General features: G+C 36.8%; 6 protein-coding genes across 7 annotated transcripts in view; 4 read left to right on the top strand and 2 right to left on the bottom strand.

Moving 5' to 3' along the window:
- Positions 2,382-4,746, top strand: LOC104745583 (L-ascorbate oxidase homolog). Its single transcript, XM_010466870.1, has 3 exons — positions 2,382-2,724; positions 2,834-3,943; positions 4,077-4,746. The coding sequence occupies exons 1-3, from the start codon at positions 2,474-2,476 to the stop codon at positions 4,378-4,380; spliced, it is 1,665 nt and encodes a 554-aa protein (XP_010465172.1). The 5' UTR covers positions 2,382-2,473; the 3' UTR covers positions 4,381-4,746.
- On the bottom strand, positions 4,895-9,361 carry LOC104745582 (receptor-like protein kinase BRI1-like 3). The gene is made up of 2 exons (XM_010466869.1): positions 8,899-9,361; positions 4,895-8,800 (listed from the first exon to the last, which is right to left on the bottom strand). The coding sequence occupies exon 2, from the start codon at positions 8,699-8,701 to the stop codon at positions 5,210-5,212; it is 3,492 nt and encodes a 1,163-aa protein (XP_010465171.1). The 5' UTR covers positions 8,702-8,800; positions 8,899-9,361; the 3' UTR covers positions 4,895-5,209.
- Positions 10,358-12,033, top strand: LOC104745581 (probable zinc metalloprotease EGY2, chloroplastic). Its single transcript, XM_010466867.1, has 4 exons — positions 10,358-10,650; positions 11,037-11,215; positions 11,318-11,450; positions 11,765-12,033. Exons 2-4 carry the CDS (start codon positions 11,052-11,054, stop codon positions 11,777-11,779), a joined length of 312 nt encoding a protein of 103 aa, XP_010465169.1. The 5' UTR covers positions 10,358-10,650; positions 11,037-11,051; the 3' UTR covers positions 11,780-12,033.
- LOC104745580 (cleavage and polyadenylation specificity factor subunit 6-like) lies at positions 16,471-17,210 on the bottom strand. The gene has a single exon (XM_010466866.2). The coding sequence runs from the start codon at positions 17,145-17,147 to the stop codon at positions 16,581-16,583; it is 567 nt and encodes a 188-aa protein (XP_010465168.1). The 5' UTR covers positions 17,148-17,210; the 3' UTR covers positions 16,471-16,580.
- LOC104745579 (WPP domain-interacting protein 3-like) lies at positions 19,168-21,083 on the top strand. 2 transcript variants are annotated; one of them, XM_010466865.1, is made up of 3 exons: positions 19,168-19,343; positions 19,524-20,381; positions 20,468-21,083. In XM_010466865.1, the coding sequence occupies exons 2-3, from the start codon at positions 19,526-19,528 to the stop codon at positions 20,983-20,985; spliced, it is 1,374 nt and encodes a 457-aa protein (XP_010465167.1). In that variant the 5' UTR covers positions 19,168-19,343; positions 19,524-19,525; the 3' UTR covers positions 20,986-21,083. The 2 variants fall into 2 exon arrangements, with proteins under 2 accessions (XP_010465167.1, XP_019092201.1); XM_019236656.1 differs by having other exon boundaries at positions 19,221-19,324; positions 19,520-20,381.
- The window catches only part of LOC104745577 (high mobility group B protein 10-like), a 2,915-nt gene continuing 2,633 nt past the window's right edge, over positions 22,491-22,772 (top strand). Inside the window, exon 1 of the mRNA XM_010466864.2 lies at positions 22,491-22,748. Within this exon, the coding sequence (XP_010465166.1) occupies positions 22,564-22,748 (185 nt within the window). The 5' untranslated portion in view covers positions 22,491-22,563. The remainder of the gene's footprint in view (positions 22,749-22,772) is intronic.

Genomic DNA, 22,772 nt, shown 5'->3' with positions numbered 1-22,772 from the left:
AAAACATATTTTTTTATACCTAAATATATTGTATGTTAAAAATATATTTTTTACCACCATCTAGAAAATATCTGTATGAATACATCAAGCTAACTATTATGTGTCTCTTTACTTTCACTTTTGCATAGTTTTTTTAATTACTAAAATTATTGGCTCAAATAATATTTTGAATAAAAAATATGTTACATAGTATATTAATCAATTATGTATCATCACAATAGTGTATGACCAACCATGGAGAGAACCTCAGCTCTGCACTCCTCCCTTATAGAAAGAACCTTGCGTCCAACCTCCTCCACCATGGAGAGAACCTTGGCTCCACCTTCCTCCCTTGGGAAGATATCCTTGCGTCCAGCCTCCTCCACCTTCCTCTCTTGGGGAGATAATCTTGCGTCCAACTTCCTCCACCATAAAGAGAACCTCGGCTTGCTTCGACAACCAATGAACTAAAGATATTTTTCCAACGTCACAAAATCTTTTGATAGTAACTAATGTTAATTTTTCCAATGTATTTGTGGAAGTGTCTTTGACACACCATGATGTAGCCTTTGTCTCTGGAAAGCCCCGACTGCTACCTTGCTTAGGTGAGCCCCATGTCCACTTCTAGTCCATGGGCTTACCTTCCTCAGTGGGCCCCATATCTACTCTTGGACTAGTCATATCCGACGGTCGGTTTACTACGTCTGGTAGACTTTAAATACTTGTTTATCGACCCTACAAATCACCATATGCTCTTTCCTTGTGTTTTGTCCTCACTCGCATAGTTCTGACAATCACTTCCCGAAAGATCACCCATCCTGAAACTACTCCAGCTCAAGCACGCTTAACTCTGAAGTTCTCTCAGGACCCTTGATCGAAAAGATAAATGCACTTTGGTGACATAGGTGGCCAAATCAATTCTTTTAAACCTATCCGGAAACCAGGGTGTCACAATCTCCGAACTCCTATGGATCTATCAAAAACAGTTAATGTTTTTCTAATCTATCTATTTATGTTTGTTGTAAACTTGTGTTTGATTAGTCTATTTTATGAAACCATTAGGTTGATGAGTTTCTACTCCTTATCTCCCTTTGAGATTAAATGAATGGTAACAATTATGTTTGCACAAAAAAAGAGGGTCTATGACCAATCAATCAAGATTGAGAAATTGAAAGAAAATTAATTTGACATAAATAAAGAAATAATAGAAATTTATAAGCACGATAATATTTGAATCTCAAATAATTCAAAGGTGAAAAGATAAATTAAATAAAACAATCTAAAAATAATACATTAAATTTTGAAATACAGTATTAGAAAAAGAAGACGAAAATATTTAATCTTTTTTTAGGTCAACATATTAATCTTAACTATTATAAACTGAAAGATAAAAAAGTAGCAGAAAATTTGGTTTAAAAATATAAGAAAAATTTACCTTTCCATTAAAAAAGTTTTATCAATAGAACAAAATTGAAAGCAATATTTTGAATAAATTATTTTGTTAGAAAAAATATGAGACTATCTATGTTTATATAGAGTGAGTATTTACAAAATTTAGAATTAATAATTAACTGTATATTTTCCTTAATCCCATTTCTATTTTTTAGAATTAATAACTTAAAATTTAAAATAAGTAAATAATTTTATAATTTTGAATTTTTATGAAATATATATATATATAATCTCCTAATTATTATTTATAAAAAAACTTCTATTTTTTGTAACTTTTTGATAATTATCTTTTTACATTATTAATATTGTTCAAAACAAAATATTATAATCTTGAATCCTTTCTATTAAATATTAACTTTCACATATGTCAAAATTTCATATTGATATAAACTTGACACATGTCAAAATTTTGTTTTGTAATTTCTGTAACTTTTTGATAATTATCTTTTCACATTATTAATATTGTTCAAAACAAAATATTGTAATCTTGAATCCTTCCTATTAAATATTAACTTTCACATATGTCAAAATCTCGTATTGATATAAACTTTACAAAATTTTGTTAGTCATATAATAAGATAATGTGATTGTCAAAGTATTTTCTATAATGGTCGAGAATGTTTTTTTAGGTCCTATACGTTATGGTACTACTACTTTGTTAAATTTCTATCTTGTAAAATATTTTTAAATCCAAAATAGCAAAATTTTCCAAGACATGGAAACCAAAAAAACATTAAAAAACAAAAAATAGAGAATTCAAAAAGAAAACACCAAAAATAGGGAGAGGTTAAAAACTTCAAAAGTCTTAACTCACCAAATATGGACGAAAGGAGTAGCGAGATGATAGGAGAACCCAAAGAAGATGAGAGAAAACAGGAAAAACATTTATCTAAGAAAACCCTATAAAAACGCATTCAAACATTTCCACAACTCGAAATTCAAACCCCAAAGCATAATTATATAACAATAAACAATTAGTAGTACCCCACCAAAACACATAAAAATCTAAAATTGTTATCCGAACCAGAAATTGTTTATTGTTATGCGAGGGGTTAAACTCTTGGCCGCGTGCCTCTACCTGGCCGCAGCCGCAACATTGGTGGTCCGAGCAGAAGACCCTTACTTCCATCACGTGTGGAACGTGACCTACGGAACCGTGTCTCCTCTCGGCGTTCCACAACAAGTCATACTCATCAACGGCCAATTCCCTGGTCCCAACATCAACTCAACCTCCAACAACAACATCATCATTAATGTCTTCAATAACCTCGACGAACCTTTCCTCCTCACATGGTAATAACATTAGTTTTCAATCTCTATGCATGTTTTTAATAGAAAATTATTTACCCAAGAGTCCGCTCATTCTCAGATGTTTTATAATTTATATTATTTTGCGTTTTAGGAATGGGATCCAACACAGGAAGAACTGTTGGCAAGATGGGACTCCCGGGACCATGTGTCCAATCATGCCCGGTACCAACTACACTTACCATTTCCAGCCTAAGGATCAGATCGGAAGCTATTTCTACTACCCGAGCACCGCATTGCACCGTTCCGCTGGTGGATTCGGTGGACTCCGTGTGAACAGCCGTCTTCTCATCCCGGTTCCTTACGCTGACCCAGAAGATGACTACACCGTCTTGATCGGTGACTGGTACACTAAGAGCCACACTCAGTTGAAGAAATTCCTTGATGGTGGTCGTACTCTTGGCCGTCCAGATGGTATTCTCATCAATGGAAAGTCCGGGAAAGGCGATGGATCCGATGCCCCCCTCTTTACCTTGAAACCTGGAAAGACCTATAGGGTTAGGATCTGTAACGTGGGTTTGAAGACATCTCTCAACTTTAGGATTCAGAACCACAAGTTGAAGCTCGTTGAGATGGAAGGATCCCACGTTCTCCAGAACGATTATGACTCTCTCGACGTTCATGTCGGTCAGTGTTACGGAACCATCCTTACCGCTGACCAAGAAGCTAAAGATTACTACATGGTTGCATCCTCTAGGTTCTTGAAGTCGGTTATTACCACAACTGGTCTTCTCCGCTACGAGGGAGGAAAAGGCCCCGCCTCTTCGCAGCTACCCGCTGGTCCAGTCGGCTGGGCTTGGTCCTTGAACCAGTTCCGATCTTTCAGGTGGAACTTGACCGCCAGTGCAGCCAGGCCTAACCCTCAGGGATCTTACCACTACGGAAAGATCAACATCACACGTACCATCAAGCTTGTGAACACACAAGGCAAGGTCGATGGAAAGCTCAGGTACGCGTTGAACGGAGTCTCACACACTGACCCGGAAACCCCATTGAAGCTTGCCGAGTACTTTGGTATTGCCGACAAGGTTTTCAAGTACGACACCATCACCGATAACCCAACCCCAGAACAAATCAAGACCATCAAGATCGAGCCAAATGTTCTTAACATCACTCACCGCACCTTCATTGAGGTGGTGTTTGAGAACCACGAGAAGAGTGTTCAGTCTTGGCACTTGGACGGTTACTCCTTCTTTGCCGTCGCGTAAGTGAAATAAACAAACAAATGCAATACTTACGTCTATATATTTCTTTTACAACAAGTAACCCAAATACTTTCTTTTACATCAAGTAACCCTTCATTTTAACATAATTATCAAATTCACTTTGTTTCAAAGTGTCGAGCCAGGGACTTGGACCCCAGAGAAGAGAAAGAACTACAACCTCCTGGACGCAGTGAGCAGACACACAGTCCAAGTCTACCCAAAATGTTGGGCAGCAATCTTGCTCACATTCGACAACTGTGGAATGTGGAACATTCGATCTGAAAACACCGAGAGACGTTACTTAGGACAGCAGCTTTACGCAAGTGTCTTGTCGCCAGAGAAGTCACTGAGAGATGAATACAACATGCCTGAGACAAGCCTCCAATGTGGTCTAGTCAAGGGCACACCTAAGCCTAACCCTTACGCTGGAGCCTAAGTTAAATTTTACCGAGAAAAGCAATACGTTTTAATGCAACAAAAGACTTTGGATTCTTCTGTTGATACAATCGGTTGAGAGACGTTTGGCCAACGGATTAATTTTTCTGGTTTTTTGGGTCTTTTCTTCTTAATTATTTTTATTTAATGAAATTGATTTTTTAAAGTATATGGTTTATTCGTATATACATGACATTGGAATGTATGTATGTCTATCCCTTAAGTAATTTTTTTTCCTTCTTTTATAAAGACGCATTAATTTTCTCCTTTTTGTTTTGGTTTTGTTCTTCACTTTTTTGTAACGCGTATATGTAATGTATCCATATTCTTCAACGAAATAAGCAGAGAGATCTTATTTGTCTGACAATATGACATGAAGTTTTTGTTCCTTAATCGCCAAACTTGAGACCTAAACAAATATCAGATACAAGTGTATTAGTTACCAAGAATCTCCATATAACAGCTCCAAAAATCTTATCTATAGAGTTCAATATCAAATTAAAGAAAGGAACACATGTAGAAAGACTTTCAGTATGTATTGTGAATCATCATCACATATAACATGGCTTAGAAAATAATAACAAAATAGAACGAAGATACAAAAACTATACAAGGAAGGAAGTAATTCTCTGTATCCTAGAACGGTAGAACCGTGTGTGGTAAGTAAAAACCTTCAGTGTCGATGTCTGTCATTCCATTTTTCCACATCTAAAGACTTGGATTGGCTGTACTGTTATTATATACACTGAATCACTAACAACAAAAATCGGAAGAAAATAACAAATATCAAATGTTCTTGATCTTCCTGAATTCTACAATCTCTCATCTTCTTAAGGCTCTTTATCTCGTGATTCTTCGACCAACGGCGTTTCCTTGAGCGAAAACTCGTCGAGGCTATCGTTCTCTGTATCCACCTGAACGAGCTCTTTGAACATTGCCATGACTTGAATCATAGTTGGTCTTTTGAACGGCCGATCATCCAAACACTGAGACGCAATCTTCAAGTAATGAAGTAGCTCAACATCCCCTGATTTGTCTGTTACTAGCTCCGGGTCAAGAATCTCAGCTCCTCTGTTCTCTCTGTAGAGTTGTTTTGCCCATCCCACAAGGTTGTTGTCTTCACCAAACTCCTCTGGATCGATCGGTTTCTTGCCTGAGAGTAGCTCGAGAAGTATAACTCCGTAGCTGTACACATCTCCTTTAGCAGTGCACCGGAAACTCTGGTAATACTCTGGTGGAACATACCCAGGAGTACCTGCGAGCGTACTCACGCTCAAGTGAGTATCTAGAGCGCTCACCAACCTTGCCATACCAAAATCTGAGACACGGGCTACGAAATCTTGGTCTAGAAGAACGTTGCTTGACTTCATATCCCTATGTATAATATGAGGAATGCAGCTATGGTGCAGGAAAGCTAGCCCACGCGCAGCTCCTATTGCAATTTTCTTCCTCGCAGACCAATCCAGAAAGATTCCTCCCTTCTTGGTCTTTTCGTGTAAAACAGTCTCTAAGCTTCCGTATTTCATGTAGTCGTAGACAAGAAGTCTCTCTTCGCCGATCTTACAGTATCCAAGTAACGGTACCAAATTTCGATGTTTGATTTTTCCAATAGTTTCCATCTCCGCCATGAACTCTCTATCCCCTTGTCCCGTGACTTGAATCAGCTTCTTGATCGCAACAACAGATCCATCAGCGAATTGAGCCTTGTAGACATCTCCAAACCCGCCTGAACCAATCATACTATCAGCACTAAACCCATTTGTGGCTTCTAAAAGGTGTGCGAAAGTAAGTTTACGCAACGGCTTCTCAAAGGTTGCTACGTTGATGCTCAACGGTTCAGGAACGCTAGAAAGCTTCCAACTGCTGCTACCAGAGGTTGGAAGGCTCTCAATGTATTTCTCTCTCTGCTTTTCCTTCTTTTGAACCTTGCTTACTTTGTAAAGCGCCATAGTAAGCATCACAATACACATGAAAGAAAACACAATCCCTGTGATCACCCAAGTCGCAATACCCCGTTTCTTAGGGTGAGTATGGGATCCCGTGGGACGAACACCAGAGCTGCAAGGTAGCAGAGGAACCCCGCAGAGGCCAGAGTTGTTGGCGTATTTTGTGACTGGGAACGTTGTAAGTTGGCCTCCGAATGGGATCGGTCCAGTTAGATTGTTGTTAGAGACATCTAAGTCACTAAGAAAAGAGAGCCCTCCAAGTGATCCAGGTAAGAATCCTTGGAGTTCATTGTGAGATAGATCAAGCACCCCAATTGCTTTCAATCCCCCGAAGCTATCAGGTATGGTTCCGGTTAACAGGTTATGTCCAAGATTCAAGACCTGAAGGTACCCCATATCACCATAACCCAAAGGAATAGAACCTGAAACTGCATTGTAAGATAGGTCCAAGTAGATCATACTCCCGTTCTCGGTGAACGTGTACATGGTCATACCTGAGTATATCCTAGTCCTGGGACATGAATGAACCATCGGAAAATGCTCTAACCGTTCTGCACGAATGCCTTCAAACTCAACCAAACCACCTGCACCTCTACAATCCGTCCCACCTTCGTTTCTCACAAACGAAAACTGTTTACCAGAGACGCTTCCAGGCATTACCCGTCCAGCCTGACTTGCAAGTTCAGCTGGGAGATTCCCAGTTAGATTGTTGCTGTTAAGATCAAGCCAGATAAGACTCTTGCATTTCCCAAGCTCATGTGGAACGTTACCAGTCAAAGAATTGTTCCCCAGTTGCAGTATCGCTAACTTCTCGAGATTACCAATAGCTACCGGAATCTCCCCTGTAAGCAAGTTACTAGAAAGAGAGATCCAAAGCATGTTGGTGCATTTGGAGATTGATTCTGGTATAAAACCGGTTAAGAGATTGTTGTTTAAGATTAACGTTTCCAAGTTTCCTCCATCAACACAAATGTCTTCTGGTATCCCACCAGTGAGATTGTTAGCCCACATAACCAAGTCTGAGAGCTTCGGCAACGTCCATATCTCTTTAGGAATCGGACCAGTGAGAGCGTTGAAGCTAAGATCTATCGTCTTCAAGCTCTTGCATGTACCAAGCTCTAAAGGAACAGTTCCTGAGAGGTAGTTATTAGCAATAAGTAACTTCTCAAGAACCGAAGAGCTTTGTAGAGAGCAGAAGCCAGATGGTACTACTTCGCCAGTGAACTCGTTTGAGCTCAAATCAAGAACTCGCAGATTACTACAGTTGGTGAGCGAAATCGGAACAGAGCCTGAGATGTTGTTGAAGGGCAAGTAAAGATGAGAGATTCTTGGAAGCTTACTCACCACGGTGGTTATAAAATCGCCGGTGAGCTTGTTGTTTCCCAAATTCAGGTTTTGTAACGAGCCACAGGAAGTGAAGGTTTGCGGAAGCTGACCAGTGAGACTGTTTCCGGAGAGATCGAGAACCTCTAGAGTTGGACAAAGCAGAGAAAGCTCCGGTGGAATCTCGCCGGTGTAAAGGTTGTGTGCGAGGGAGAGCTGTTTCAGATTCTGGAAACTTCCCCAGTATCCATCGCCGGGGATTTTTCCGGTGAGACTGTTCCGAGATAGGTTTAGCGTTTCGAGGAGTTTACAATTCGAGAGACTGATCGGGAATTTGTGGCCGGAGATGTTGTTCTGCGATATACTGAACACGGTGAGGTTCCCACAGGGTCCGAAACTGAGACGAGAGAAGTCGCCGGAGAAATTATTAGCGGCTAAATCGAGGTGTTTCAGAGACGATATGAAAGTCACCGGAATCTCATCGGAAAAGAGATTGTTGGAGAGATCAACAGTGGTGAGTCTCGTCGACGACGGAGAAGTCTTTAATTTCCCGGCGAGTTTGTTATACGAGACGTTAACAAAGACCAGATCGGAACATGTGGAGAAAACGTAATCCACAATCGAAGAGTCTGTAATCGAGTTTGAAGATAAATCCAAAACCTCGAGAGAACATCTTGAAGAAGATGAAACAGAGGAGTCATCACCAGACGAGAACTCGTTCCCTTGTAAATAAAGATTCCGGAGATTGGACAACGCCGTGAGATTATTGAGATTTAGGGTTCCGGTAAGACCAACGTTTCGTAGATCGAGACCAGTGACTTTACCATCGGTAGAGCAAGAGACGCCTCGCCAAGAACATGGGTGACCCGACCCGTAATTCCAATTACCAAGAAAGTTATTAGGATCCGACTTAACGGAGATTTGTTTAAACGCCGTTAATAGAGTAGCTTCTTTGCTAACGTCGTCTCTGAGTAGCCGTCTGTCACGAGCGTCTACTATTAGAAACAATACGAGCAAGGAGAGGAACAAGAACTGCCATTGTTGTTGCTTCATATTATTATTTTAGGCACACCAAGTGTTCGATCAAATTACTTCGATGAGATAACCCTATCCTCCATTAACCCCACCTGAATCCTTCCTTTCACCCCAACACTGAAATAATCCAAAGTGAAAATTAGTTTTTTTTCTGAAATAAGAGTAAAGAAGTTAGCAAAATCAAGACTTTTTTCTAAGGAAGAAGATGAACATACATGTATATGTGCTTGCTTTTAGAGATTAGTTGTGAAGAAACAACAAAAAAAAAGTGGAATCAAAGGCTGGCAGATACGGAAAAAGAGAAAGGAGAAAGTACAGAGAGACAGAGAGAGTTTTGTTCTCCAAGTGAAGAAGAGAAGACAACGGAGATGGTCTTAAGACAGTGTTGTCTCCCAAAGTACGATGTTGCAGAGATGGTCGGATCCAAAAAAAAAAAAAAATTTTGTTGAATTCAACCATAAAAAAAAGGGGGCAGTGGTTTTAAGATTCCACAGCTTTTAGATACACATAAAGGAAGCGTGTTTAGTACGACCGCTACATAAAAACGAATTTTCCCGGAAGTAAAAAAAGAAAAAAGAAAAGAAGAGAGTGTTTTTTTTTTTTTTTAATTTGCTTTGACAAGATGAGAAACTGAGAAATTCTCGTGATAGAATTGAAGAAGAAGAAAAAGTGAATGAATCTTTGCTAGAAAAAATGTAAAAGCAAAAGAGAAGAAAAAATTGGCAAAGAGGAGAAGAAAAAAGCTAAAGAAGACAAAACAAAGAGACTAATCTTACGTGAAAAGAGGATATGCATCATCATTATTATTTAAGACTAATTTTTTCCCACTTAATTATTTAATCTCACATTCCCACCTAATAGTAGTAGTATTCGTGCAATTATAAAAAAATTATAATTACAATAGATCAAACTCCACGTCAATTGGTTTTTAGTGTATATGAATTTTTTTACAAGAATCTTTATAAATCTAACGAAAGTTCTGTTTTCTGTGGGGGACTTTTAGATTTGTGTGCTTTTTTTTCAAGTGGTCTCATGTTAATAATGTCAATGAAATCTAACGCTGTATTTGTGCAACATGTAAAATTAGAATTTGTTCCATGCAAGTATCTATGTATAGTTCGGTTTTCATACTTTTAAATTATTGAGATCTCTTGGAACTAAACTTCTTTTTTAAAAAAATCAAGGAACCATATATGAATTGCAATGATGACGTATAGGATTCAAAATCAGGTATACCAAAAAGCATCAACACATGTCTGAGCTTCGAATTTTACAAGTTACCGCAACTAATAGTTTTGCTTAATCAAACTGCTAGGAATCTTATGAATCCTATGCGGCAATGTTTATCATCGGAGTTATCAGTCTGGCAACAGATCACACTCCCCATCTTTATCTTTTGGGTCTTTAATCCCTTTGTTTTAGCTTTTAAGCCTAGTTATGTTTCTTTCTGTTTTATTTCATGGTTTGTTGTATCATGTGTTGTAAACAACATACCATGGTCAAGTCTCCTCCTGTGTAAGTTTACTGATCTGCGTTCGGCTCTCCTTAGAGGAGAGTTTGTAAACCTGTAACTTAATCTAAAGGACTGTTAGTTTTGCTTAATCATCATAAATTCCTCATGATTTATTTGGGACTATTGAAGCAAAAATCATATCCTCAGGTTACATTAAGAGCATGTGCATCGCACCGTCCTTCGTCCGTCCTTCCTAATTAAAATGTCAAATTTAAATGTAAATCAATAAATTATCAAAGAAACGTATCTACAAGAGGGACGTATATTGCTCGGTCCTTCATAACACGTGGCCGCGTGTGAGAGGTTTGGGTAGGGTGAAGGAAAAAAAATCGAAGTATCGAGATCATTTGTTTTCTCTCCGACTCTCTCTCTTTACGCAGCTTCCTTCAATCATCACCATTTCCGTCGTGCTTCTCTCTCTCGTTCGTCTGCGAAGAAGAAGAATCTGACTCTGGTATAGTCCATATTTCTTCCCTTGATGATATATCTATTGTTTCCTTTTAATTTCGTTTTAGATAGGTGGCGGATTGTGTAGTTTCGATTTATTTTTGTTTTTCATCAGATTCGGATCGATTTCTCATTCTTGATAGTTGGGATCCGTGTGATTAGGATCGGAAAATTTTAGTTTAATTTCGTGTAATTTTAGATTTGATTTCGTAGAGTTGTAATTCTGTGAAAAAATAATCATTTACTTTGGGATAGTTTTGCCAATTTCATTTCGTGTTTCAATATCTGGATTTTGTAGATTAGGGTTCTTGCTGAGGTATGTTTCTTTGTTGCATCGTATAATCTGTATGTTATTTATAAGCTGTGTTGTGTAAATTTGTTTCTATTTCACAGAGTTGTTGTAAGGACATGAATCTCGCGGTGGCTAGTTTTAGTGGCAATTTGGGCGTCTTGTCGCAATGCAGCTCATGTTGTAGTCGTCTTAAGTTTCAGCCTTTTGTAGGAGCTACTTCGAGTCTCAATTTCGGGCAAACAGGAACATCTCGAAAGAAGAAGGATCTGAAGCTTGAAAGGTTTTCATATTGTTTTTATTCATCTTTGTCTTTTGTTAGTTAACCGGTGAGCACTACTATTGCTTCTTTGTCTACTTATTTTGGTTGCTTTTTGAACTTCAGAGTTTTCAGAAAGAGAGAGACTTCAGCTGATGATCCTCCTACACAAATTCCTACTGAGTTGAATTCACAACCAACAGTTGTGAATGAAGCGCCGGGCAATGAGGAGGAGAACAAAAATCAATTCAGTTCTCAGGTATTGTCTTGTTACTTGGAAATTAATTCATCCGTGGGAAAATTGTAAGTTTTGTTTTCCAGACTAGTAATCTGGTAAGTTAAACGTCAAAGTAATTGAATCAAAGGTGAATGTTATTTGAAAGCATTGTTTAATTACTCTAGATGGCTTTTTGTTTGAACCGTAAGAAATTGTTACTTTTAATGCTGAATCTTATGTGTCTAAGTTATCTTAATTCCTGTAATATTTGATTTAAATAGCTACCATTGTCCATATATGTAGTTTCTTGGTTTTGTTTCTGAATGTGTTGTACTCTTCTACTGCATTTGGAATAGGACGGGACAAAGTAGAAGTTAGCAGCGGTTCTCCTCTTCTACTTTGTAAGTGCAGGTGTTATATTCCGGACAGAAGCAAGTGGATGTACCTGTCTCCACTGGTGTTGCAAATGGAGACTCGCATGCTGAGAAAAAGAGAAAGCTAGAGACTTTGCAGCTTGCAGTTTCCATTATTACTAATGCAGTAACACATTGTTGAATTTGTATTGATTTTTGATTCGGTTGTGTTAATACATGAAATCAAGATTAATTTATTCGAGGGACCAAAATTTGTCCTACACCAATGCTCATAATAATCTTAAGAAACTATCAAAATAAGAATAAAATATTTGAAGGACCAAAAATTGTCCTTGACCGATGCACATGGTCTAATAGCTGTATTACTCACTCCGCAGGAACGTCTCTCGCTTCCATAAATGATAATTACCATATAGACCTAATTCCCCACCACCATTCTCGTATTTTTCTACGCGTGTATGTAACTTTATAACCCTACACGCACGAAGCACTAGCTTCGTGATATAAAAAAACAAACATGCTCCTAGTAACTTCTTATATCAGAATTATACGCCCCACCCCCACTGGTATTGTTTGTACTTTATGGCCTCACCCCTAAAATATAACACAACTGTCAAAGACTCAAAGTTTAGAATTGGTTGGACAAATAAATAATCGGATCCATAGTTCCATCAATGTCCAACTTTACCAAATTTTGGTTAATATCTCTCTCTGTACGTTTTATATAAAATACATGCTTGAAACGTAATTAGTGTCCTGACCAAAAGAAAAATGCAAGTGTTTTCAACGATTTTACATGATTATCACTTCAAATGTTGACCAATAATGCATGCAAGAGACGTGACAGCAACTTAATTTTGGTAGGTACGAGATTAAGTTAGAATTATGTATTATCAATGAGCCGGACCTGTTAAAACTTTAAATTATCCTTGTTTAACTTTTGAAACCTCAACATACATAATCGAAGTTTTATAAAACTACCAACTATTCGTACTTAGAAATTATTTATTAATTTGAAATATTAACTAATTACGTGCCTTCATATAGTTATTGAAAATTTGGATGTCGTTGATTTGTTTATATGCAATGATGCATCGTGCTTGCGCTACTCGTGCATATAATGAATAAATTTGCACTGCTCGAGTAGTTGCGCAGAACAAACAAAAAGAACTTTAAATTTAGAAAAATCAATTCAAACTTATCTATTTCGTCCATATCTAACTCTCACCTAAAACACAATTATAGGTTAGTTAGTCTAAGCTGAAACTCTATTATATAATACTCTTTCTGTCTCACAAAGAGTGTGATTTTGACCAATTATACACAAATTAAGAAAAACTTGAATTATACATATATGTTTCTATTTAATGAGCAATTTATCATTTAAATCTAATAGAAAAAGCTTTGGATTAAGGGTAAATTAGAAAATTTGATATTAAAATTACATTGAAAATATAAAATGACAGTTTTTGTGAAACAAAAAAATACTCTAGAACGATTTGTGAAACAGAAGAAATAAGTAAATAAGAGAAACTTAGCTGGATATACAAATTTTTATAGTATAAAGTTTTGAAATCCGTGCCATATTAAGTAGTAAATTAATATTAACCGAGGCAACATTAATTAATTATTTATACTATATACTAAATTCTGAAAAAAATATAATAAACAAAACATCAGATTGCAAAATCCTTGACATTAACATATACTATTACGAATAAATTTTGGGGGAAGAGACCAAAATGATATCGAAATCGAATTCCTCCTTTCACGTATTTGCATATTCTATACATTTTTTAAAAAATTGGTAGATGTTAAAAAGGTCCAAAATCTGTATAATAATACTAAAAAGCGAGGGTCCGGAGAGGATGGATTATTTAACAACTCTTGATACGTTTATAAAGCACTGAATTGAGGGGGTTTATGAAAAATACGAGAGTGCGGTCGGGGGCGGGGCCGTAGTAGGCTTGCATCTTTTTGTCAGTTTCTTCGGCCGCACGAGCGCACATCTTGTGACCTCCAAAGATTCCATTTTTTATGATTTCATTTCATGTTAGATTTATTTTTATATTTAGAGTATTATCTTAGACCAATATAACAGAGAAAAACACTTTGGTCCAAAATGCATAAAGATTTTTGTTTTTCATACTTTTTGTAGACATATATACAAATGGGGCCGAAGTCTCGAAGAAAAGACGAAAAGTCGATACGATTTGAAAATCTTACCCGTCACTTTCATGCATTTCATATTGAAGATGATATATTTGTTTTCTTGAAATAGCGGAATCATCGCATTCAAATCTGCCTCATTTTTTGTACAACTGTCCCCTTTTCACGAATACTTGTTCAATTTCTCTCCCTTTTTTTTTCTTTTCTTTTTGGTCACATGCATGATTCACATCTTGTTGTTATTGGACTAAAGTAATACATCTCTAGTAGTCTCGTTTAACTTTTTAACAGCATAGAAATATACAGAGACACTCACGAAGACCTATGTGTATATGTCATCACAAATTAAGTAAATAAGTAATAAACGATCGATAGTTGTACAAACTTTCAACCAATCGATACTAGAAATTAAAACATCAAACTCGTTAGTTACTAGCAAAAAAAAAAAAAAAAAAAAAANATTTATGATAGTTGATTTGATTTTAATACTAATAGTAGTTGCTTCAAATACAAGGCTTCTCTCTTCGCTGTCCAACATACACAAAAGCCAAAATCGACGTATGATACTGATACTTGCTTACTCACAGATAGGTCCCATTCAAATGGCTTTCTTCTTCTCAATTGTGTAAAACTAGGCGCGTGGAATTCACACAATTGATTCAACAATCAACGCTCACATGAACCTGATCGTTCTTTTCACGCAACCAACATTGGCAAGATCCAACTAAAACAAAGTAAATAAGAAAAAAAATATTCGACCACACGGACACAATTTATGACTAAAAAGATAATATTAATTACGTTTGGCTAAAACATGTGATAAATTATAGGAGTATAAGAGAATATCGAGTTCGTGTTGTCGACCTGTAAAAGACAACACATAATTAATAATTTTACCAAAATATATTTACACTTACTAAAATTGTTTTAAAAAATATTTAAAAAGGTACTCACGTATCTCTAGTTTATGAATTATGATATGTTGTTACGCAATTAGTTTCATGGTCTCTTTTATCTGACCTGTTCTTTTAACCTACTTGTTCACTATCGCTCATTGAAAATTTCAAATAGTGAAATAATTAAGTCGAGGAATCAACTTCTGAATAGTACGTTTGAATCAAGTAAAGTCGATATCTACGAAGATTTATGTTGAAATTTCGTTGCTGGCTATAAATCTAACGTTGAATTTACAGGAAACAGAGCATATATAATAAATAAACGCATGCATCATGCAAAAGATATAAACAAATTGAATATCATTTGGGTCACTATTGGTATTTATTAGAATTAATAAATCAACAAAAGGAAAGTAACATTCTTCGTTGAGAAGTCAATCGTCGACCCACGTTGTGTTGTTGACGACGTAGTAAGCCACTCACTCTTCCTCACGGATCTCTTCTTCGGATTATATGATTGATATGTAATGGTATAGACGGTTAACATCACAATTTTCTGCTTGGAAAACGCCAAGCAAACGCTTCTCTATTTATTCTTATCAAACACGTAAATGATTACAAGAATAAATCTAAGCACTTTCCTCTTTTCTATCTAAACTCTCACTAATATAGATCTAAGAGAATATCTCAACACTCACCTTCTTAGCTTTCTTTGATTAGCCTTGAAGTTACAATCTCTCACAAAAGGTTTTTTCGAAATGTTAAAAAACCTACGTCTAAACCCTCCCGGTCTTTTATACTCTACCTCACAAAATTCTAACTAAAAGATCTTCAAATCTTCGTCTAAGGCAATTGCTTGTTTGCCAAAGTCTCTCTTTCCTTAATCGTCGAAAAGGATATTCTCCAAATATATTTTCTCTCGATTCTGCTTTATCTTCATATTTGACCAACATGGGATTAGACACGTCAGCTGTGCTTCCTTGTCATCCTTCACTCGTCTATCCTCAGATGCAGAGTCCTGTGTCCTTGCAGCTCCTTGTTCCAAACAACAGCCTGCTGCGGTAACTACATCTTCATGATATTCTCTATTGTGAACTAGGGATTTTGAACTACTACTTTTTTCTTTTCAACTTGAAATCAATTTTATTATTGTGTGTCAATTATGATCAACGATTAAAAAATAATAGACTAATTTTGGTATATCATTTGAGTTTTTGTTTTCTTTTTGTTGAGAATGCGTATATATAATTTGAGTTTTTCTAATACACATAAACATGTATATAAGTGAGGAGGTATACATTTTTATCTGAATGCTAAAGAAATGATGTATGTCTATATAATTTTTTCAGTTTTAGTCTATTTTATTTTTGTATTTACACAAATATGTTCAAGTTGTATTTGAATTTGGGATGGTTTTATCTATGGAAGTTCAAACTTGTAATGATTTGTTTTTTTTGACTATATTCATATTTTCTTTTTATCTGAATGCTAAAGAAATAATATGCCTATAAAATTTTCAGTTTTAGTCTATTTTATTTTTATATTTACACAAATATGTTCGAGTTGTTAAGGATATATTTGAATTTGTGATGACTTTGTCCATGGAGATTCAAACTTGTAACGATTTATTTTTCTGACTATATTTAATTATATTCTTATTTTTATAAGGAAATTTAATTAGTTTTAGTTAATGATACTGAAAGAGGCTTATAGTTTGGTTTAACCCTACTATATTATAGTTTTGGTGGTGGTGGTACATCATGACCTCTTCCTCGATCATCAGGTCCACTTTTGTAACTTCCATAGATTGTATCCATCAATATTTTTGGTGGTGGACCTGGTGGGCCTGGTGGCGGTACATTGTGACCTCTTCCTCGCTCGCTAGGTCCACTTTTATAGCTTCCATAAATTGTATCCATCGGTATTTTTGGTGGTGATGGTACATCATGACCTCTTCCTCGATCATCAGGTCTACTTTTGTAACTTCCATAGATTGTATCCATCAATACTTTTGGTGGTGGCGGTACATTGTGACCTCTTCCTCGATCATCAGGTCCACTTTTATAGCTTCTATATATTGTATCCATCGGTACTTTTGGTGGTGGTGGTACATGGCCATGGTGACCTATTCCTCGATGGTGACCTCTTCCTCGATGACTAGGTCCACTTTTATAGCTTCCATAAATTGTATCCATCAGTACTTCGGGTGGTGAAGTCAGATCTCTCACATGGGCATAAGATTCAAGACACATAAAACAAATGAGAAATATGACAAATGTTGCCCGTGCCAACCGAGCCATTTTGATGGAGGCAACGAGTAGAAAAATAATTTTTTTTGTTACTATGACAATGAGAGAAGGGTAGTACAATGTTAAGATGATACAACTAACATAATGTGTGTATATATATATATATATGTGTTTATGATACTATTAGGTATCTCATCAATATAATATTAATTTTATTTGATTATTATTTAATTTCAAAAAATTTTATTTTGAATTTTGATTCATATATTATAAACATAACAAATTACATCCTAAATATATTCTAGTGTTTTAATTAGTTACATTTTTTATAAAAAAAATACAATAATAAATCATAAATATTAATAATCTTAATAAAAATAAATAATTAATAATGCAATCTATTATAATAATACAATAAAGTAGCTATTATGTGTGTTACATGCACAAACAATTAAGCAAATCTAAGAAATGTTATGGAGGTAAATCATGAAGATATGAAGTCTATACTGGTTTTTCTCTCAAACGCCGCTCTCTCCCCCCCAAATAGTAAAACCCTAGACTTTTCTCAGATCTGTGACTGGGAAGTCACTCCGGTGGTTGGCGCTTCTCGCCCACGCTGTCAGTGGCTTCCCCTTTCGTTTATGCTGTAGTTTTATGGTTCCGCAATTCTGCTTCCTCTTGTATCTCGTTGGAGAAAAACTTATCTTGGTGGAAATGGTAGATCTTCACGGCGAGGGTGTTTGGTTCTGTCGGTGGTCAGCTTCTCCAGAGAGGGTTGTTGTTGGGTGTCCGAGATCTGTTGATCTGTCGGGTGCTCTGTTTTTGTTGGTGGATCTCAAGGTTTGGTTTTTTCGGAAATCCATGGCCATGGTTTCGTCTGTTTCCATTGTCCGGTAAGCCGGCCTTCTGGCCGTTCTTCTTTGACGTTTTGTTAGAGTGAGATGGAATTGCTTTAGTTGGTTGTTGGTAGTGGTAGCTTTATGGTGGTCTTAGTAATGTCGAGCAGATTTAGTAGCTTTCGTTTGGGATGTCTCGGCTCCTATCTAGGCAGAGGTTTCGTTTTTATTTGATTGTGATGGTAGAACCTTAAGTTTGCGGAGTCCTTTCTTCTTCTTGTTGTGCATAGTGGGTGATAGCTTTCTCCTTTTTCGTCGGTTTCGTTTATGAGATTGGTGTTTCTTCGAGAAGTTAAGCCTTGCTCCTCGCGTTTTGAAGACTTCTATTTTGACGTTCATGGGCGTATCAACGTCGTCGTCACTTCCAGAAGTGAGTGGTCTTGCTTGCCATGTTATGAAGTCCCTGGTTCTTGGTTAGGAGAGATTGGCTCTCATCGTGTTAGGAGATGGTTGATGTTATTCTTGAGTTGGCCGTGGGCATCCTTGGTAAATCTCATCCGTTTGTGCGTTAGAAGAAGAGGTTCTATGCTCTCTTGGTTCTATTGTTTCCCTTAAGGTTTTTTAGCCGGTTGTTTCTGCTCTTAGATTAAGGTTGCTGTCCTCTTTCCTTTTTGTTATCAAATGCTGCTTTTATGTATGGTCTTTCATAGTTTCTGGGGAAATCTTGTTTTCCTTCGGCCTTAGTCTCCGAGGACATACTTGTAGTCCGTCGGCTTAAGCCTCTCCTCTTTTGGGCGTAGTATTCTACCTTGTAACCTACCTTGGTTGGAACCAAGTTTATCAATAACATCAGTTGACAAAAAAAAAATGAAGTCTATACTGTATATCAAATGAAAGATAGTAATATACATGATTTTTATCAAAATACTAAAAATGTTGATAAAATAATATCAAAAACATAATTTTTGGATAAGTCTGAAGTTGAAAACACTCTACTCTTTACTCTCTATCTAGTCTCTAGTGCAAAACTTGGATAGTTTAATGGCCTAAAGAAGCGACTCGATTTGATGGGCCTTAATAGCCCAATAAACTGGGCTCATTTACTTGGGTTCTCCGACATGTTGTTCTGTGTACTCCAGAGTCCAGATCGGACGGCCAGCTGTGCGCGCACTGGGGGGTTTATGTCATGTGGGACCCAGGTCTGTACTATGTTGTCCGTAAATCATTATGTTCGGTCTTCTATCAATCATTTCGTTGATGCCAATTCGCAAGCAGCTTAGCTATTAAGTTCCCTTCCGGTATCCTCTCCAATGTCGGCGGGTTTCTCCGTCGCATGACCCATCCGTTAGATTATTCTGTTACTCGTGGAAGCTCTCGACGTTGGATGAGTTTGTCTACTGATTGTATTTAGGTACGCTTTTTTCGATTCGATTCGATTCCTCTTCTAAGTTAGATTTATTAGAATTTTGATCAGATGAGATTGTTGAATTTGGTTCTTCTCATCGTAGTTCGTAGATGAAGTTTATATTAATTTTTTTGAGCTAAATCTAGTTACTTTAGAGAGATCTTAACGGAGTAGTTATGGATTTAGGCATGAATGACTCAGTCCCTGAATCTGTGGAGGAAGACAATGGTAACTCAGTACTTGCTGATCATACTCCAAATGGAAGTGTTGGATCACCACCTCGAAGATCGAACAGCGTTGATAGTTCTATCAGGGTTGAGTCTCCGGGTGGATCGGCGACGAGGAAAGGTTTCGGATTGAAGAAATGGAGAAGGATCAAAAGAGATGGTCCTGTGAAGGACGATGACGCTGCTACTCCTGTTGATGATGGTAGTAGTAAGTTGCTGAAGCGTAATTTGACTGGTTTAGTGAACCCTCCTTCTAAACATGTGGACTTGTCTTCAGTTGAAGCAAGACAGAGTAGTGAAGGCTCTGTTGGTTCTGTTAATATGGTGCATCATCCAGGTGTAGTCAACGGGTTTATTCCTCCTGATCCTGGTTGTATCTTTACTGTTGGCCAAGCTTCTGAGAAAAGCGAAGAGCATAGCGGTAATGCAATAGGAGTGAAGGTTGTTTCAGGTAGCCAAGGGAGAATATGGAGTGGTGGTACCGTGAAGAAGGCTAGTGAAGAGCCGGTGGATATTGAGAAGGAGAAGCCTTGTTCCAGCATGGATTCTGACTTGAGAAGTAGTGATTTTGTGTTTTCGAGTGGTGCGGTTTCTGTTGCTAACTACGGAGAGAAAGATGAGAGATTTCATATTGGCGGATTTAGCAAAGATGGTCAAGTTAGGGAGGAAGTTGAAACGTATAGCCTAAGCGAGAATGGGTATATTAAAGAAGAAGATGGAGATGAGAGTAAAGAAAACAACAATCATTGGGCAGACAAGGATCCTTTTGCAGATTCTATCAAAAGTTTTGCAGCTCTTCAGGAAGCTCTTTGGAAAGGTACTATTGCACACACAAATCTTGATTTCAATTATCAATGTTTATATGATATTTCTATACTAACTATGCAATTGAAACGTGTGCAGAGGTTCAAACTTTTCAGGAGTTAGGTAAGGAACCTATACCATTACAGTCGAACATAGATGAACTGAGCTCATCAGACCAGCCAAGAAATGAAAATTGTGGAGAAGATAACTCAACATCCTCAGGGCTAAAGGCATTGATCTTGAAGGAGAAGGTACAACATCTGGAACACAAACTCGAGGAAGCAAGAGCTGCTCTCGAGGAAAAAGAAGCCAAGATCCAAGAACTCGAAAACTTGAAGATGGAATCTGAACTCGAAGACATTTTACAGAGAAAGATCGAAGCCGAAATCGAGCATTTGATGCTCACAGGATCTCTGAGTTCACTACAATTACCCCAAGAACCTAAGAAGTTACATTCTTTGACAGAAGATCCTCCTGAATCAAACCGTGAAGTCATCTTAGGGAAAACATGTAAGCTCAGTATCTATATTTTGACACAATTGATCTTGCTTGTCTCCATGCTTTGGTTTCTCGTCCTTCAGTCCTCTCCTGCTTCACAGTTAGTTATACCAACTTGAAAACAATTGGTCATTGTTGTTGTGGAATTATCAAACATTTTTGTTTCTACAGATTTTTCATTTATTGTAATATGTAATAATAAAATGTCTCTTTACCACATTGTCGGAACAGTTAAGTTACGATTTTTAAATTTTCCCAAAGATAATGTTTTGACAATCGGACCGGATACTGATTGGATCACCGGTTCAAGCGGTTTTAACCAGCGAAATAACTCAATTCCAGTTTACAATCCGGTTTGACGGGTTTGGTCTTGTTATCAAAAAATTAGGCCCATTAACCCGAGGAAGATGCTTTTGTTTATGGGCTCGGCTCTCACAGTTAAACTTAGACCTAATCAAAAGTAATTATTCAACCTTGTATTTTAACGGAGTTGGGTGTATTTCAAAATCCAGAGTTATTCAATAACCTATTTTAAAAAGTACAATAAAATATACAATTAAACATTTGTTGGATGATTTTCAAGCACTTGTAAAATCGATGTTATTCAATTTCCAATGGATTTTGTTTCATTTTAAATTTTAGCGTATTTTACATCTAAAACACGAACAAACATAATCCTAACAATTTTGAAATATTTCATCTTTCTCAGACTTCTCTTGATGAAATCGATAATATCTGGTGATTTCGTCGTCCTCTTCATCATCCTTGTGCTTACCGAATCAACCGTCTTACACAATGTTTTAGAGACTTACCTTTTTCTCAAATCCAGTTCAATTGAAGATTTTTACATTAGGTTTAAGCGCCAGAAATGGCACCATCGAGTTACAAACTGCCATCATTAGTGACTCTCAATATCGTGCTATATCCCTTCCCCGATCAAGAGATTGCAACAATTCTAGACAATTATAGATATGTTATATTTTTTATTTACTTTCAAAAATAATAATAAAAAGTCCACTAGTAATGTCAAAACCATCAGTAATGCTTATCAAATAACCGAATGACATCCAAATCCACGTTCAATGCATTTACAAAACTATTGTACTATGAAATAGTGAAATCTACTGATACTTTAAATCCATTAAAAGTCTTCATTGAATAACATCCCCTAAATTAACAGAAAAATGAAGTAAATAAAATTGGTCTGACTAAAAAAATAGTATAAAATTATTTCCTTATGTGGGTGATTTAGGGCGAAATCTCTTTATGATAAAAAATCAGCGATTCAACAACTCAAATCCAGTTTAAAATAGACAATCCGGTTTAACCGGTCCGGTCTTGTTATTAAAAAATTAGGCCCATTAACCCGGGGAAGATGCTTTTGTTTATAGGCCTCTCACTATCACAGTTAAACCTAATCAAAAGTAATTAATACTAATTAGCCAAAAAAGGAAGTAAATAACTTTGTCTGACTACAAAAAAGAGAAAATAATTTCCCTATATGATGATTTAGGGAAAAATCTCTTAAGATAAAAATCACTCAAAATTGTGTGGTGAATTTGGTTAAAAACCTTATCTTGTTACTCAATATAAATATAAGTGTAGGATTAATAATAATCTTAAATACGGTCTCTCGCCTCAAACTCAATTGCTCTCTTACCTCTCTTTACCCCAAAGACGGCCAAAACGAAAAAAAAATGTCGACTGATATTTCACCGAACTCTCAAACTCACGTGGAGCCCGTTAATGGTTATCCTTCAGACAACAACAAGAGATGCGACGATTCCTCTGCTCCTGCCAAATACGATGATCTTGTCCGTAACTCTGCTCTCTTCTGGGAAAAGCTCCGAGCTTTGCTCGGTTTTACCAGCAAGACTTTGAAGTGAGTTATTTTTTTTTTTTTTTT

Source organism: Camelina sativa, chromosome 15, assembly GCF_000633955.1.
Source record: "Camelina sativa cultivar DH55 chromosome 15, Cs, whole genome shotgun sequence".
NCBI lineage: Eukaryota > Viridiplantae > Streptophyta > Magnoliopsida > Brassicales > Brassicaceae > Camelina > Camelina sativa.
Note: the sequence above shows the minus strand (reverse complement) of the source record. Positions and strands in the feature narration are given on the sequence as shown.

Coding starts and splice junctions, on each gene's coding strand:
- LOC104745583 (XM_010466870.1), top strand. CDS start 2,474: ATGCGAGGGGTTAAACTCTTGGCCGCGTGCCTCTACCTGGCCGCAGCC. Junction 2,725..2,833: donor GAACCTTTCCTCCTCACATG/GTAATAACATTA, acceptor TTTGCGTTTTAG/GAATGGGATCCAACACAGGA. Junction 3,944..4,076: donor TACTCCTTCTTTGCCGTCGC/GTAAGTGAAATA, acceptor TTTGTTTCAAAG/TGTCGAGCCAGGGACTTGGA.
- LOC104745582 (XM_010466869.1), bottom strand. CDS start 8,701: ATGAAGCAACAACAATGGCAGTTCTTGTTCCTCTCCTTGCTCGTATTG.
- LOC104745581 (XM_010466867.1), top strand. CDS start 11,052: ATGAATCTCGCGGTGGCTAGTTTTAGTGGCAATTTGGGCGTCTTGTCG. Junction 11,216..11,317: donor AAGGATCTGAAGCTTGAAAG/GTTTTCATATTG, acceptor TTTGAACTTCAG/AGTTTTCAGAAAGAGAGAGA.
- LOC104745580 (XM_010466866.2), bottom strand. CDS start 17,147: ATGGCTCGGTTGGCACGGGCAACATTTGTCATATTTCTCATTTGTTTT.
- LOC104745579 (XM_010466865.1), top strand. CDS start 19,526: ATGAATGACTCAGTCCCTGAATCTGTGGAGGAAGACAATGGTAACTCA. Junction 20,382..20,467: donor TCAGGAAGCTCTTTGGAAAG/GTACTATTGCAC, acceptor AAACGTGTGCAG/AGGTTCAAACTTTTCAGGAG.